The sequence below is a fragment of the Panthera onca genome, chromosome B3 (genome assembly GCF_046562875.1).
Source record: "Panthera onca isolate mPanOnc1 chromosome B3, mPanOnc1 haplotype 2, whole genome shotgun sequence".
Taxonomy (NCBI): domain Eukaryota; kingdom Metazoa; phylum Chordata; class Mammalia; order Carnivora; family Felidae; genus Panthera; species Panthera onca.
This window is the reverse complement of record NC_138344.1, coordinates 32,632,949-32,650,397: the sequence shown is the minus strand read 5'-3', so window position 1 is coordinate 32,650,397 and position 17,449 is coordinate 32,632,949. Positions and strand designations below refer to the sequence as shown.

The 17,449-nt window shown below is 44.5% G+C and overlaps 1 protein-coding gene across 9 annotated transcripts in view; it reads left to right on the top strand.

The window, feature by feature from the left end:
* Nucleotides 1-17,067, top strand: part of NEO1 (neogenin 1) — a 237,160-nt gene extending 220,093 nt beyond the window's left edge. For 7 of the 9 annotated variants that reach the window (XM_078448866.2, XM_078448861.2, XM_078448868.2 and 4 more), the window contains 6 exons: nucleotides 4,877-5,115; nucleotides 5,733-5,825; nucleotides 9,174-9,332; nucleotides 13,311-13,574; nucleotides 15,900-16,036; nucleotides 16,236-17,067. In XM_078448866.2, coding sequence (XP_078304992.1) covers nucleotides 4,877-5,115; nucleotides 5,733-5,825; nucleotides 9,174-9,332; nucleotides 13,311-13,574; nucleotides 15,900-16,036; nucleotides 16,236-16,319 — 976 coding nt within the window. In that variant the 3' untranslated portion in view covers nucleotides 16,320-17,067. The remainder of the gene's footprint in view (nucleotides 1-4,876; nucleotides 5,116-5,732; nucleotides 5,826-9,173; nucleotides 9,333-13,310; nucleotides 13,575-15,899; nucleotides 16,037-16,235) is intronic. The other 2 variants (XM_078448869.2, XM_078448870.2) reach the window with 1 other exon arrangement.
* Nucleotides 17,068-17,449: the final 382 nt, after the last annotated feature.

Here is a 17,449-nt window from a genome sequence, read left to right as displayed (position 1 = left end):
GTTAGGAAAGAGGCAGAGATGTTTGAGGGCCAGCAGCCATGATGGACACTATCACCCTTAGGCCTAAAAGGGCAAGAGGTCTTTCTGAAGAATAGCTGTGTTCAGAGGTCTGAAGCAGTAGGAGAGGGCTTTCTGGCAGGAACTGGGTGTGGTTGTAGGAATGTAGTCTCTGCCAACCTCTAGCCCAGCAGGGAGGGGACAGGCTAAAAACTCCTACTCTCCAGTCTCTTGCCTATGTCTTCTGGCCAAATCCATAGGAAGCCACATAAAGCAGATATAGTTCATTTGACTCAACCTCTCGGGTCACAGGGTCACATAAAGAATAGATCTATAGATCTAGAGAATAGAAAGTGGACTGCGTCCCGCCTTGCTGGTTTGGAGTACTGTTTAGAGGTGCACACGGTGAGCCAGATGGACAGGGGTTTATGGGCATTCTTACAAGCTTTTTCATGGCACAAATATACCTGAAGTGGAAGACCACAGCCCTCTTTATTCTACATCTAAGTTTAAGAATATTTTCCAGGGGCGCCTGGGTGGCTTGGTCGGTTAAGCGTCCGACTTCGGCTCAGGTCATGATCTCACGGTCCATGAGATCGAGCCCCGCGTCGGGCTCTGTGCTGACAGCTCAGAGCCTGGAGCCTGTTTCAGATTCTGTGTCTCCCTCTCTCTCTGCCCCTCCCCTGTTCATGCTCTGTCTCTCTCTGTCTCAAAAATAAATAAACGTTAAAAAAAAAAAATTAAAAAAAAAAAAAAAAAGAATATTTTCCAGAAAGTGCTACCAAGTGTGGAAGTTGAGGTTAGGGCTGGCAGGGGCAGGTTGGGGGTCAGTGGGGACAGATACTGATCTAGGGAATAAGAAAGGCTCATTTATGATCGGAATATCAAATGAGCAGAGGGGTCAGGTGGCTGCTAGCTCTGAGTTCCTCTGAGATATTAAGGGTCGTGGTAATTGTTTAAAGCAGATAGCCAGATGATTGAGTTACATACTGCTTGATAACAGCCTACACTCCTGAACTTGACAGAATCCCTGACCCAACACTGCTTTCAACTCCTATATAGTATCTGGCCAGCGAGACAGATACCAAAAATAAAAAGGTTCCTGAGTTAGCCCTAATAGCAAAACACATTATGGGCAATAAAACGACTTCAGTTGCAGTATCCTAAAAGATCATAAGATGGAGATACTGCTGCGTAAACGAGAGAGAGACCAGTTCATGTTAGTGTTTGTGATTATCCCTCAGACTTGGTCTGCCCAAGGCAAGATGCATGTGTTTGATAATAATGAATTTGGTTTTAGTACCGAGGACGAGTACAGAGTAACCACCCTGTCACTGCCACTAGTGACAGCTTCATGTCATTTTGTGTATGTTATGTGAGGTGCTGAATCTTTCTTTTGCCCAAAGTAGCTTTCTAGATCTTGCAGAGCATCTCTTTTCCAAGGGAATGGGAGCTCATTTTATAAGCCTCCTGGTTACTGCCTCTTACACCTCTCCTTGTCCCCTTTTGATTATAGAAAACGGTTTCTCTTAAAAGCCTCAGAGATGACATTATTTTTACTCTAGAATTTTCCTGCAAGCTTCTTTGTTTGGCATTTCACATTTATTTACCTTTATGAACTTAGTTTTATATCTAGTTTCAGAAATCTTGAGATCTTTATTTAAAAGAGTCTAAAAAAACAAAGTGACATAATTCCTTAGTGCTTTGGGGAATTTAAAATTCAAAGTAAATAAAAAAGACTTATTCTTCAGATTGAGAGGTAGGAAACTGAGTGGATAATAGGCTCTGTACAATAGGCTCTGTACTTTGTACTTGAATCTGCAAGTCCTACAGATTTGGGTCCTTTGGTTTAAAAAGAATTGTACCGAGGGGACACCTGGGTGGCTCAGTCAGTTAAGCATCCGACTTCAGCTCAGGTCGTGAGTTCAAGCCCCGCATCGGGCTCACTGCTACCAGCACAGAGCCCACTTCAGATCCTCTATCCCCCTCCCTTCTTGCCCCTCCCCACTCACACTGTCTCTCAAACATGAACAAACATTTCTTTTTTTAAAAAAATTTTTTTAATGTTTTTATTTATTTTTGAGACAGAGAGAGACAGAGCATGGACGGGGGAGGGTCACAGAGAGAGGGAGACACAGAATCTGAAACAGGCTCCAGGCTCTGAGCTGTCAGCACAGAGCCCGACGCGGGGCTCGAACTCACAGACTGTGAGATCATGACCTGAGCCGAAGTCGGACACTCAACCAACCGAGCCACCCAGGCGCCCCGACATTTCAAAAAGAATTGTATTCAGTCTTCATGGAGCTTTCCCTCCCCCTCTCCCAGTGACCATCTTTCCAGGTGTTCCATGAATACTAAAAAATATGTGAGCTTTTCTTATCACTTTTCTCCCTTTCTGATACCTGAAGTACCTCCCATTTCAATTGTAGCTGTTTATAGACTCTTACAACCTCAGTGATGACCGAGCATTTAGGGCCTCATTGCTTCTCAACATGTTCCTCACTAGCCGCCTTACCCTTGGCAGATGAGAACTACCTCCGGGTACCACCATTGGATCCAAAAACCTTCCTCTGCATACTTCCTCCAGTTGTTCATTTATCCTCTGGATCAGTGGCTCTCCTCTTTCTAATACCTTGTACTTGCTGTTACCCCCTCTCTGGCACAGCCAACCTTTCACTCTCTTGGTTCTACACCTTCAGCAGTTAAGCGTGCTCAGACTCTTTCATCTGAAGAAATCAGTATAATTATAACCCTTATTCTGCTGCGTAGTCCTTACCACTGGCCTTTTACAAACCCCTGTCTTTCCCTTCACCACAGAATTTCTTGATTACTGCGTCCACTCGTCCACTTTTCCATTGCTTACTCATGCTTCAGTCCTTTTCAATCTGGATTCTGCTCCTACAACTTTTATCAAAATTGCTTTTGGTAAGGACCAGTGACCTCCATATTGCTGAAGCCAGTAGACGTTTTTTAGTCCTCATCTTAATCTCTCAACAGTGTTCAACTCAACTACTCCTTCCTTTTGAAACATTCTCTTCTCTTGTATGTCATGATTGTATGTTTTTTGTTTTTTTTTTTTCACAGCTCCTCCTGTCTACCCAGCCATCAAATACAAACCTTCCTTAGGGTCTGGTCCTAGCCTGACTTCTCCCTCTATGCTCTTCCCCAGTGATATCTGCTCCCATGGCTTCATTTACTGTTGGCATTCCAGTTACTTCTGTGTTTCTATCTCTAGCCAGGGCCTCTCTTCTGAGTCTCAGACTTGCACACCACTTGCCTCTTCTGCATTTCCTCTTGAGTGTCTCAGAGGCACTCAGCATGTCCAAGACAGAATTTATGATCTTTTCTGTGAAACCTGCTTCTACTGCATTAATGCCAATGTTAGTGAATGGCTTATCCTCACACCTTGTCTTCATCATCTGCTCCTCTTGCTTCGTTACTCCCACCCCACCAAATCTCAAATGACCAAATCTCGTCATTTCTGCCCCCTGAATAGCTGTCAGGTGTACCCCTTTCCTTCATTCCACTATCCTGAACCACCATCAGTCATGGCTAAGACTATTGCAGTAGCATCCTGTTTGGTCTCCTGTTCTGTCCCCTACCACATAGATCCGTTCGTCACACCACAGTTAGCATAAATTTTTAACTCAAAATTGATCTTCTTACTCTCCTGCTTAAAACCACGTAGTGAAATTAAACTCTTGGCATGTCTCTAAAAGCCCTTTATGGTCTGGGCTCCCTTTCCACCATCATTTCCTGTCATTCTTCCCATGGTTCACTGTGCTCCCACCACTCAGGACTTCTTACAATCCCTCTGATACACCAGGCTGTTGTGCTCTGCTGCAGGACTTTGACATAAGCTGATTTCATCAGCTGGAAGGCATTTTCCGCCCTTCCTTCTTTAAGTCTTGACTTTGGCGTCACCTCTTCCTCCAGGTTTGTCCTCTCCACCTTATGCGCAACTATTAAGAAGTAACTGTAACTCTTGGGGCGCCTGGGTGGCGCAGTCGGTTAAGCGTCCGACTTCAGCCAGGTCACGATCTCGCGGTCCGTGAGTTCGAGCCCCGCGTCAGGCTCTGGGCTGATGGCTCGGAGCCTGGAGCCTGTTTCTGATTCTGTGTCTCCCTCTCTCTCTGCCCCTCCCCCGTTCATGCTCTGTCTCTCTCTGTCCCAAAAATAAATTAAAAAAAAAAAAAAAAAAAAAAAAAAGAAGTAACTGTAACTCTTGGCATTTCGTTAAGTTCAGAATATTTTAAAATACTTAGTTCAATACTGTCTTCCTCACTTGACCAGAAATGCTGTGGGCACAGCAAGCCAACACAGGGATTGACTGGCATACAATGGACACCTAATAAATGCTTACTGAGTGGATGAGTGAGCGAATGGAGAAACTAAGGCACAGAGGAGTAGACACTGTCATCTGCTTTCGTGACTTTACCTGTTTGGTAGTCCTTGTTTGGGTTACCTAAAATGTTCCCTTCCTTTTTTATGAGCCATAGACTACCTCTACTCCACTCTTACATTTCTAATTAATGTTTTCTGTCTATTGTTTGGAACTGGAGGAGAAACCTTCTGCTTTAGAGATTGTTTAATCTTAAAATGCTGTCTAATATGTTGATAAAAAAATAGTCACAAAACAGTAGTCAAATGTGCCCTTGTATGTATCTCTAAATACGGGTGGACAAAGCAGAGATACCCTTATTATTCCCTGAAGTGAACTTACTGCCTCAGTTTTTTGTTGTTTCGTTTGTGTGTTTTTAGTTTCTGCCTTTGCTTGAAGCATCTCTCAGATGGGCAGTTTTAGTCACTCAAGCCTTTGACAAATATGTTCAAAAGCATGACTTTAAAAAAAAAAAAACCCTCTTAAATTTGTGCCTAGGAAACGAGCTGCTTGCAAATCAGTGAATGGTTCCCACAAGTACAAAGGGAACTCCAAAGATGTCAAACCCCCAGACCTCTGGATCCATCATGAGAGACTGGAGCTGAAACCCATCGATAAGTCTCCAGACCCAAATCCCATCATGACTGATACTCCAATTCCTCGGAACTCTCAAGATATCACACCAGTTGACAATTCCATGGACAGCAACATCCATCAAAGGCGGAATTCATATAGAGGTGCAGGTTATCCCCAAATATGGGGAGACTATTTCCATTTAAATCATTTTCTGTTTTCTACAATTGCCTCAATTTGGTGATTCCTGTGTGAGGTTAGGTTTAAAGAAATCTGTGTGGTGGGATTTGATCAACATCAGGTAAAGAATAGCTAACCTGAAGGAAAAAAAAAAAGAATAGCTAGCTTGTCGTGGGGGAGAGGTTCTGTACCCAAATGAGATAGCTTTCTGGATCTGTTAGGTCTCCTCTCATGTGTTGCCAACTCGATACTCAAATATTTGAGACAACCTAGCCCACGTCTGTACATTTCATCCTGTCCCTTCATTTGGAGTCCACCTGTCATTGTGGTTTTCAGAATGTTCTGGTCTGGATGCCCTTACTCACAGACACCACACTGAAGCATGGTAGGCAGTATTGTGTCAACTGCATTGACTCTCAGCAGAGACTTCCTGTAATGCACTACTGGTCATTCGCCTCTTTATTTCATTTTCTGCAGAAACACCTCATCCCCATCATGGTGTTTGTGAGTCCTGAGTCCCCCACCAGAGATGTTCTGCTGCTGAGCCTACATAGTGGCGTAGGGCATACACTTGTAACTAACCTCTGTATTTGATGTCTAGGGCATGAGTCAGAGGACAGCATGTCTACACTGGCTGGAAGGCGAGGAATGAGACCAAAAATGATGATGCCCTTTGACTCCCAGCCACCCCAACGTAAGTTAAAAGCCTCTCATTTGCCCTGTGCTATCAGTATATCTAGTCATTCTGGGGAGCAACTATGAATGATCTCTTTGACTTCACTTGATCCTAACACAAAAGATAACCTACTGAAGCTGGCACCTTGAGGGAAAAAATACCAAACATACTTTGCAATTAATATTATTCGTGAGACTATTTTCTTTAGATAAATAAGCTAAAAAGCCAACTCCCTCAGTCTCTCAGGAACAGGGAAGTTGCCAGTCTCCCTGACAATGTGCATAGCATCTCCATGGCACAAATGAGGAAGCCACATTTCACAGTACTCCCTAGACTTCCTGATACGCACTTAGTGTTGATGGGGCACCTGTGGAATTTTTTCTAATTAATGGACTTTATATTTTAGAGAATTTTTAAGTTTATAAAACAGAGTTTTTAAAACACAATTTTTCAACCTTATTTGAAACCTTATTTGCCTCACTTTCATAAGCATAAAAGTTACCTAGCCTTCTTGAATTAAACGTTTGAAATCCAAAGTGAAATATCATGACTGAAAACCCAAAGGCAATGGGACAGACCAATTTCTTTTTTGAAACGACTGTGTCTTCTCCCTTGTCACTGTTTTCAAGATAGGGAAGCAGTTCAGACTAGCCAGCACAGTGGGGCTCTCAGTGCGGGTCCCTGCACCAGCCTAGAGTGATACAAAACCACCTGCCTACTAAGAGCAAGTTTAAAAAACTTGGAAGTATTTGCTCTAAGCTGAACAGGTGCCCAGTAAGTCTTAACACTGCCCATCCTGAAAGCATCCATTAGATCACTTTTCAATTTAACCTAAATGAGCCTTTGAATTTGTTATTCATTTCATAAGATGTCTGATTTCAGAACTCTCAGGCATCTCTCTGTTGACAAGTGGCAGGGATTTAAACCACAGATACCCTACACACAAAGGAATGAACCATGACTCCCTATGCTTGGAAACTGGCGAAACACCCAAGTGTGTAAGTGTGCACACACACACACACACACACACACACACACACATACACACACTGTGCACAAACATGTAGACACTAGCCTCTAAAAATCAGCTTTGGAAGAGAAAGGCTGATTCGTTAATAGGTCATTTCTGCACGAAGTAGTTTTTGCTCAGGGACCGTGATGAAAAATGAAGAGCCTGAACTTGGAAACATGCAGGGGGAAAAACATGGTTTTCCTCTTACAAGAGGTGCCCAGGATGGGGTCTCCAGGTTTAAAACATAAATGTCTGAAAAGAGTAAACCCATTATAGTTGCTTTTAATTTATAGGAAGATGGTAGCTTGACTGCTTATTTGTTTCGTATAAGATTTTAGTTTTTACCTGAACTGGCTTATTTTTAAATGTTAAGGAGAAAAGATATGTTATACCAGTTGGTAACAGTTCTTTTTTCTTTCTTTGGGAGGGGGATGGGTAAGGTGTACACATAAATATACAGTATTATTTAATTTGTGCCTTAATGGTTGGGTGAGTGAGTGGAATCTTTAATTCAGGAATCTGGAAACCAGGTACCCCGAGGTACTTGTGACCTTCAGGTTTTGAGATCTCCTTTTCTGCCTGTGGCTCCAGTCCTTTCTCTCAAGCTGCAGCTCCCTGAAGTCTGTCTTCACCATCCACCTTCCTATTGCCAGCATTGGGCTGGGCTCAGTCAGCCTTGTACAAGACCTTGCTCAGAAGCCTCAGGATCCAAGTCAGCTGACAGCTAGTAATTGCCAGCTGTAATCTAGGCAGGCACTCTCACATTGTTTTCTTTTTCTACTTACTCTGCTTGGAAAGATTGGAAATGCCTTTAAAAAGAGGAAGTCAATTTTGTTTTTCTTTGTTAGAGTCCTGCATACCTAGGATGCTTTGCAGGTTGGACTTCCTAGGTAAAAATCAGGAGGCTTCTTTCCCTCGTCCTAGCCTCAATTCTAGAAAATGCTGATTCTGAAGCTTCTTGCTCCTAAAAACCACCTATCTTCCCCCTAAAGGAAATGCTGACTCCCAGACTGCCCTGAACCCTCCTCTGCCAGCTTTTCCAAGTGTTTTATTCCGAAGGACCACCTGAGCCTTCTGGTCTCTTGGTGGAGCCATCTGCTTGTCCAGCAAGTGGCCAGTTCAGGAAATAGCTGGAGAATAAAAGCATCCTGTTTATTGACTAGGATTTTTCTTCACCAGAGTAATTTTGAGTGGCCTCACAAAGATCTAGGGAGATCCTTGATGACAGAGACATTTAATAGACTCCAAAGGCTAATTAAGCTTTATCATAGTTTGTGAAGCCCTTACTTAGAGGGAAAAAAAAGATCCCCTGTGTTCCTAATCAGCCCCACCTGTTTGCCTGTTTAAGGGTTTAGAGCCGACCATGTTGGTCTTAAACATTCTGTTTCCAAAAGTGCTCTAAGGGAGGACCAAAGAGAGGCTTATTCCCCAGCTGGGCTTCTGGTTTTGTTTGTTTGCATCTCAATCAATAATGAAGCCTCATTAAAGAAGTGTTTTGTCTTCATAGAAAGTTGTATATGAAATATCTGTGTGGAAACTTGGATTCTATAGCTAAATGCAGCAAATTTAATTCCTTAGCTTTTGTGGGATGGAAAGAGGCAATTAGGAAAGATCCATTTATATTTTAAAATGTGAATGGATGTGGCTGAGCTTCCAGACGAGAAGAGAAGTGGTCAGAGATGGTGCCATAGGCCTGTGTTCCATACTTTTCTTACAACTTTGGAGTTCAGGCCCATTTGCATCCTTTTAAGATACGAAAACTGATTAAGCGGCTACTCATTCATTCAGCCTCAATGCCTACTGCATGCCTCATCCAACTGTAAGAAAAACGGACCGTGTTAGGAATATAATCAGAGGAAAAGAGACTTGTATTTTTTTTTAGCAGGAGAAAAAAAATGATAGAAACCTCAACCATCATTTGTTTGCTAATGGATTTATATTTTGTGACATATTCAGTTCGATGTTTTAATAACTCATGTAATCCATGTTTATTGTAGAAGAATTGGAAAATACAGGTGAACCAAAAGAAATTTTTTTTTGACTCCTGACCACTCTTCCCCACAAGATAATCCCCATAAACATTTTAGTACCTATTCCTCCAAGGTTTTTTTTTTTTGTTTTGTGTGTGTGTGTGTGTGTGTGTGTGTGTGTGTAGACAAATACATAGCAGTATGTTGATTTTTTAAAAAAACAAATGTAAAATCCATGACTAATTGTTCACATCCAGCTGCCACCCAGAAGCCAAGGGAACGGTCGTACCGCATGGGAGGGGCAGGGGCGGCTTTGCTCTTGAACTGTACTTGTGTGTGTGTGCAAGCACGTTAAGCACTTCTCTGTCTTGTGTTCGTTCACAGCTGTGATTAGTGCCCATCCCATCCATCCCCTCGATAACCCTCACCATCATTTCCACTCCAGCAGCCTCGCTCCTCCAGCCCGCAGTCATCTCTACCACCCGGGCAGCCCGTGGCCCGTTGGCACATCCCTGTCCCTTTCAGACAGGGCCAATTCCACAGGTGAGAGATGAGGCTCGAGCCCCCGATGGAAAGCATCCTGGGAGTTGGCAAGCCCAGATGGGGAGGACTTGCCCTGCTTAGAAGGATTTGGAATTTTTCTGTGTTATTTATGTATCATAACATTTCTGTTACTGACTCAAATTTGTTTCTATAAAACTCACCCCATTTTCTTCTCCCTAAGTTGTTAAGTACTCAGTGCAAGGTGTTCTTTCAGTACAAACGCAATAACTCTAATCACATAACCATGTCCTGTTCCATCAAGTTGCATCTTAATTCAGTCATGTTTTCAAGTTTCTTTATTTTTTTAATCTTACAGTCTGAAAGGAAATCTCATTCTGGGTGATTTTTCAGACACTAGAGGTAGCCTTTGCCTCATAGTCACCCTGATGTTGGGAGGGTCTGTAGGGCAGCCATAAGGTAAATTCTCATCTGAGGTCTCACTGCATTCTCCTGCTGTGGCCCAGAGTGAGAGGAGTACCGCGGGGCCACATTGAATTCTGTGCCTCAGATTGTACACCTCAGGATGTGCCCGGTGGACGATTGAAGTTACAAGGGGCTGCACAGACATAGATCATCTCTAAACAGCAGGTAGAAATTAGCCTAAAAATCTGCAGTGCATTGCCAGACAACCATGCCCCAGTTGGGATATCTCAGGAAATAGCATTATCAAAACAGTTTTAGGGAGGAAATCGTGAAGGTGAGGAGACAGTAAACGGAACAAATACTGTTACTCCTCATTAGATGAGAATGAACTTCCATCTTCTCAGTTTTAAGGCAAAAATCTAGTAGCTTCTCATATGTACAGTATGTTCTTTTTCCACCATTTGAAACTTGTCTATTAATAGTTATGACGTTACTAGTAGGACTAAATTTTGGTCGTTCTGGAAAACAAGAGAACTTCAAGTGAATTCCATTTTTTAAAAACACCTCAAAACCTCATGCTAGAAGTTTGGGTTGCCAGTAACACTCCCCCTCCCCTTTAAGTTTTGATCAATTTGAAATACACCTAAAACATCAAATGAAGGTCAAAGCTTTATTTAGGGATCTACTGACTCCCACAATTACCTCTCCCAAAGCTTTACTTGGTTTGGACAACGCCACTTAAACCCACGTCAGAAATTGGCCTTATGCTCTCTCCCTCAAGATCCAGGTTTGGGGTCCTGCCCCAGGGAGAGACCATCTGCCAGAGGCTGTATGGAGAACCACCCTCTGGCTCACAGACTTAGTCTCAGAACAGGGACCAGAGCGCAGACCTCCAGATGTGCTCTTAGAAAGCATTTTTATGTCCTGACTCTGTTTCTCTATTTTTAAGGCAGAGGAGTCCCACCCACTAAGATGTGGGCCTGCCAGAGTGCATGGTAGGCTCTTCCCAACCAGATTAGCCCCTCTTCCTTCCTCTCAGACTAGGAGGGGTCAAAGGTTGGCAAGAAGCAGGGCAGCCCCGCCCAGCCCTCAGCCAGGTAGTCTAGTGCTGCTGAAAGCCCTAGTCTGTACGGACTTGGGCAGAGAGTGAAGAGAGGGCAAAGTAAAGATCTGCATCACTAGAGGGTTCCTCACTTTAATGACCAGGGGGATAAAGAAGGTAAACTAATGACTGGGAAAGTCACTGAAGATGGATTTGAAACATAGAGCAAGTCTCTAGAAATCATCTGCATTCTCTCACTGTTGTATTTTCCTGTGTCTCTGGAGCTCCGAGCTGCCACCAGCCCTGCACAGGCGGGCTAGGCATGACTCGGACCGGCCAGGGCAGTCCTTGCTCTGGAGACCATTTACTGTGTCACCACCACTTGACATAGGAAGAGCACTTTCCTTTTGTCCAAGCCCTTGGCCAGTGTGAACTTTGTGTGTCTTAAACTCTGAGAGGTAAGTCAGTCAGGAAGTAGACTCCTCACCAAGCGGAAGTTTAGTTACAGCATAGTTTTCCTCGTGAGCCAGCAGTGTTGCACACTTTCAGGGCACACCCTTCACTGAGAGTATAGTGTGCCTCGTGCCCTCTGTAGTTACACCACAAGACAGCCCTGGTCTGTGGCAGCAGGCCAGGGCTCTGACTCATGTAGGCAGCCCTATCTTCTTTTTTTACATTTCCCACCATCTCTTTGGCCCTCAAAAGCTTATGTATGAAATTAAGGCCGTTGAGGCAGCCGAGGTAGGCCTCTGTGCCCAGAGCTGACCCAGCCCGCCTGCCGATACAAGCTGACGGTCCCGATTGGAGCCTGCCTTTTTCTCTGCTGCTCCCTGCAACCCTCCTTGACCAGCTTCTCCCTGGCCGAGGATCACACGGAGTGGGTCCAGCAGCTCCCAGCAGTGGCTGTGGCTGTTTAAGCAAGCACAAGAAACAAGGTCCTTGGTGCACCTCTTGAGAGGATGAAAAGTGACCTACTCCTAGTAGGGTTATCATCACAGCCAGGCTTTCAGCACTAGGGGGAGGGGAGTCCCTCATCCCTGAGACCCAAGGTCTTTAAGCTAAGGGAGTAGCACTCGTGACTGGTGTGACTTGTCTCCTAAGAGCCCAAGGGAAGAGATTCAGTGATACCTCAGCAAAAGAGGCAGGGAAATAGATTGGATTTCTTCAGGCTACTCATGCATTACTACTTAAAAGAGTTTATTTTCCTTTTTAAGGTTGTGGACTCTAGGAGTCAGGGGAGGCCCGCCTCCTGACTAGCTGGTGCAGCCTATTTGCGGAGAGCTGGTGCCTCTGGGCCCCTTCTCAGGACAGGGATGTTGGTCTGCACCTGTTTGAAAGGGCTTCCTCTTATGGCCAGCCTGGGTCTTGGTGCTGCTTCTGCCGCTGCAGGGTCAGGGGCCATGTGGTACTGGAAATGGAAGGGCAGTTTGACGTGGTAGTTCAGAGCATGGGCTTGGGAGTCAGAGCACAGGGGTTCTGATCCCTGCCCTACCCATTCTACCTGCATCTTTGGGCGATGCCTAACCTCCCAGTGCCTTCTGAGTTACTATGAGGACTGAGGGAGGTAAGGAATACGAAGGGCATAGCATAGTGCCTGGCTCAGCGTAAGCACTCAGTAATTTACAAAGAAAAGAGCCTTATCAATTACTCAGGTCCCGTGTTCAGCACATTTCATACATCTTCTCAATCCTCAGTGAGTTATTTTATTCTTCCTGTTTTGTAGGTGAAAAAAAACCAGAGTTTCAGTGACTGCCACATTCACCCAGCTAGTATGCCAGGATTAGAGTCCAGGTTTATGAGACTCCAAAGCCAGTGCTTTTTTCATCCCCCCATGCTGCCTTCTAGAACAGCTCTGAGCCCTCTTCACGTATTTTGAGATTATCATGTTCTTCCTTAGTCTCCCCCTTCTCCAAGCTGATCTACCCCTGTTTTTCCCTCTGGACCCAAACACCCCTCCTATGGCATGCTCTTAAAGCTATTTGCAGACCTCTGGACTATTTGGTTGTCCAGGTCTCACTTGAGCTGTGGGGCTGTTGCTCTGGTGAGGCTGCACACAGTCCGCAAAGGACATATTCACCACCTGTGGCATTGCTTCTCCTGTAGTAACCACCAGGCCTTGTGGGCAGATACTTGTCAGGTACCCAGCCAGCCTTAGTGACTAGATGTGTACTCTATGAAAGACCAGCTTCTAAGGCTGAGTGTCAAGGAGTGATGTTTTAATCTCTTTTTATACTTGTTTACATCTTAATAGACAGTAGTCTCAGGGACCTTTCTGTGTACTACACAGTAAGTACTGAGGAGAACTTTAAATCTGTAAAATTGTGACCACTTAGCTGTGTAGGTGAGAAGGTTCCAGCAGAGCGGCTGGTTGACAAAATTCTTTGGGACTCTCTTAGGTTAGTCCATTCCTACCTGGCCTTGTCAGTAGTGCTAAACCATCTTCCCTTGGACTAGCACTGATCCTAAGTGCTTATTGAACTGGTTTCAGGGGCCCTTAGAAGTAGCCAGAACCCCGGTATGTGCGTATGTTTCATGGTAGAAGAAATGCTAACATTTAGACTTTCCTGCTGTAGAATCCGTTCGAAATACCCCCAGCACTGACACCATGCCAGCCTCCTCGTCTCAAACATGCTGTACTGATCACCAGGATCCTGAAGGTGCTACCAGTTCCTCTTACTTGGCCAGCTCCCAAGAGGAAGATTCAGGCCAGAGTCTTCCTACAGCCCACGTTCGCCCTTCCCACCCATTGAAGAGCTTTGCTGTGCCGGCAATCCCGCCCCCAGGTCCTCCCACCTATGATCCCGCGTTGCCAAGCACACCATTACTATCCCAGCAAGGTGAGTGAGGGCGGCAGCACCACTGGAGGGGCCCTTTGGCTCTGGCTTATGGCAAAAGTCACTTCTTTGAAAATAACAAAGCAAGTATCTTCCAAGCTTATCCTAGCAATTTAGAGTAGCCGGAAGTCATTGCCCCTCTCAGGAAGTACATGGGCTCCCCTCCTTGGGGAATGCGTATGAACCAGAGAATAATTTGGTGAGGAGTGAGGGCTGACTTTTCAAATTGTGTTTTGGGTGCAGAATCCTTGATGGTAAAACCCAGTGGCCATGGGTATGGGCAACAGATCTAATCGATTCAGTTTCCCAGAAGTGCATCATCCTGTAGGGTTCCTACAATCTAGAGAAGGATCAGGGAGGCCAAGACACGGAAGCCAGGGGACCCTTTGGATGGGAAGTCTGTATTCCCTAGGTTCACGTGGCCCAACAAAGTCCCCTGACCTGAAAGGCATGCTTTTCCCCACTTCTCCGCATTATTATCTGTTACGATGGTTTGTTTTAGAATAAGTCAGTGGTTTTCAAGCTTTTTGGTCTCAGGATCCCTTTATACTCTTAAAAACTATTGAGACCATGAGAGAGCTTTTCTTTTCTTTTTTTTTTTTTTCATTAAAAGAAATTTTTTTTTAATGTTTATTTATTTTTGAGAGAGACAGAGACAGAATGTGAGTGGGTTAGGGGCAGAGAGAGAGGGAGACACAGAATCGGAAGCAGGCTCCAGGCTCTGAGCTGTCAGCACAGAGCCCGACATGGGGCTCAAACTCACGAGCCGTGAGATCATGATCTGAGCCGAAGTCGGACGTTCAACCGACTGAGCCACCCAGGCTCCCCGAGAGAACTTTTCTTCACATGGGCTCTATCTGTCTATAATTTACTATATTAGAAATTAAAACTCAGAACATTTTAAACTATTTTATTAATGCATTTAAGAATAGCAATAAATCTATCATATGAAGATAGCTTATTTTTCTGAAAAATAACTTCTCAAAACAAAACTACAGTGAGAAAAGTGACATTGTCTTCTGTTTTTGCAAATCTCTGTAATGTCTGGCTTAATAGAATGTAGCTGGATTCTCATACCTACTTCTGCACTCAGTCTGTTGCAGTATGTTATTTTGGTTGAAATATAAGAAAACCTTGGCCTCAGATAAGTTGGAAAAGGGAAGAGTATTTTTGTAACCTTTTCAGATAACGGGATATTCTTTTTTGATACTATAGCAAAATGCAAGAAGTTGTAGTTTCTTACAGGTTTGTTTGTAATGTGGAATCAGAAACCATACCCATGAACTGTTCGTACTCTGTTCCATTAAAATCCATCTATCTTGTTCTTTGAGTGCCTGATATCAAACATCACACATTAGTCATTTGGAAAATACTGGTTCAGTAAGTTATACAGATCCTCCAAGTCTTGACCTATTTCTTTATACAATATCTAAAAATACATTTATTAATATCCCCAAAGGCTGTAAGTATTGGGAGGCTCTGAAGCTCATGCTGGCAGACACAAGTTTTTCAGGATTCTAATTTTCACTTGAAACTTAAATTTTATCGCTAGCAGTAACTACTGTCCATTGTTTCTCTTGAAGTGACCAGCTTTTTGTACTTTCTAGAAAATTTCTACAAACGCTCAAGTCTGAATAACTGGTTTTCCTTTCTTTGGACTAACGGTGTTTCATGATAAAAGCAACAATTGCGCTTGTAACTCAAGCTGTCACAAATGCCGGACTCGAAACAGCCACCATCCTTGAGTATATAGCAGGAGTTCTTTATGCAGACTTTCCATCTTGTCACATAGAATATTGAAAAGATGTGTAATCAAGTTGAGATTTAATAAAATAATTTTTACTACTTCATTAAGGATGATCTTAATGAAACAGTCAAACTGTTTTGTTTTTTTCGTTGCAAGGGGTGTCAGCTGATGACTTACAGTTTGGTGCCACTGCCTTAATTTGTGCTAAGGCTCCAATAGTTTTACCCACTGCTTTCATACCCTGAGTGCAAAGGTGAAAAATGTCTTCATATTATTTTGAAAAGAATTTTGACCTCCTGGACATCCCACAAGGATTCCATGGATACACCAAGGTGTGGTGACGCTTTGAAAACCATAGGAGTAGATTAGTTTTCCAAAGCCAAATGGAGTATTTTCTCTGGCCTCTGAGATGCCACACTTTCTCCCTCCTTCCATCTAGTGCAGCCTTTTCAGAGCCCGATCTGTGCACTGGGTCTGGGTGCGCCCCTCACCCAGAAGCAGCATTTGGACCTTAGTTGCCTGGGTGCGGAATGGGGGGAGCGGGCTCAGCCATACACCTGATGGTGTGCTTTCCCCCTCAGCTCTGAACCATCACATTCACTCGGTGAAGACAGCCTCCATTGGGACTTTAGGAAGGAGCCGGCCTCCTATGCCAGTGGTGGTTCCCAGTGCCCCTGAAGTGCAGGAGACCACGAGGATGCTGGAAGACTCCGAGAGTGTAAGTTCCTGGGCCACCAGCCCAGCCACGATGTCTAGGTGCATGTCCCACAACCTGCGAGTGTGCTGGTCACACTGATACTCGGTGCTGGCCCAGAAGTGTGAAGCAGATGCACTCATTCATTGAGCACATGTACACTGAGCATCTCCTCTGAGCCGGGAAGCATGCTGAGGGTTTATCTGCTTTCTCTTTGCTGCAGAGCTATGAACCAGATGAGCTGACCAAAGAGATGGCCCACCTGGAAGGACTAATGAAGGACCTAAACGCCATCACGACAGCATGACGACCTTCCCCAGGACATGACTGCAGACCTGGGTCTAGAAGTCTTGGGACGGAGCCTGGAAAGCAAGGATTGTACAGAGCACGTGAGGACAGCACTTGAGAACACAGAGCGAGCAAGCAGACCGGTCAGCGCCCCTGTGTGGGGCTGGCTCCGGGCATGGCCACCTGCCTTCTCCTGGTCAGCCTGGAAGAAGCCTGTGTCGAGGCGGCTTCCCTTTGCCTGCCGACACCCTGCAGGACTGGGCACCATGGGCCAAAATTTTGTGTCCAGGGAAGAGGCAAGAAGTGCGACGACCTACATTTCACTTTGTGGTCAGGCTGTGTCTTCGTGCTGCGACTGCATCGCCTCTATGGAGTGTAGACATTGGCATTTATGTACAATTTTATTTGTGTCCTATTTTATTTTACCTTCAAAAGAAAAACACTATCAAAAACCAAGGGAGTCCATGGTGTTCTCCACAAGTGGTTGACGTTTGACTGCTTGTTTGAATTATGTATGGAAAGTCATTGACAGTGTGGGTTGTTCCAGGGGTTGGCTTGTTTTTTGTTTTTGTTTTTATTTTTGAATTCCAAGTCATTGCATCCTCTACCAGCTGTTAATCCATCACTTTGAGGGGGGGAGGAAATGTTGCATTGCTGTTTGTAAGCTTTTTTATTATTTTTTTATTATAATTATTAAAGGCCTGACTTTCTCCTCTCATCACTGTGAGATTACAGATCTATTTGAATGAAATGTAACATTGAAAAGACTTGTTTGTTGCTTTCTGTGCAGTTTCAAAGTATTGGGGTGGGGGTGGGCTGGGGGGTTGGGAATAGGAAATGGCGGGGCTGCTGAGGTCTGTGAATGTTTCAGTCGATGTACTTTCTTCCAGAAGCCTGCAGAGAATGGAAGCATCTTCTTTATTGTCCTTTCCTGGCATGTCCATCTCTATTGTCACTAAGTTGCAACTGGAGTTTCGTTTGGATCTAGTGAAAAAAAAAAAATTCTTCTGTGCAATAGGTGAGTTCGAGAACTTAGCTGCCCTGATGTCTTGGTCATATCCTGATAAGAATGTCCATGCTGAGGCGCCAGTGCCATATTTCCAGCTACAGGAGTGATGCCGGAACAGGACAAGAGCCCAAGCCTGTTCC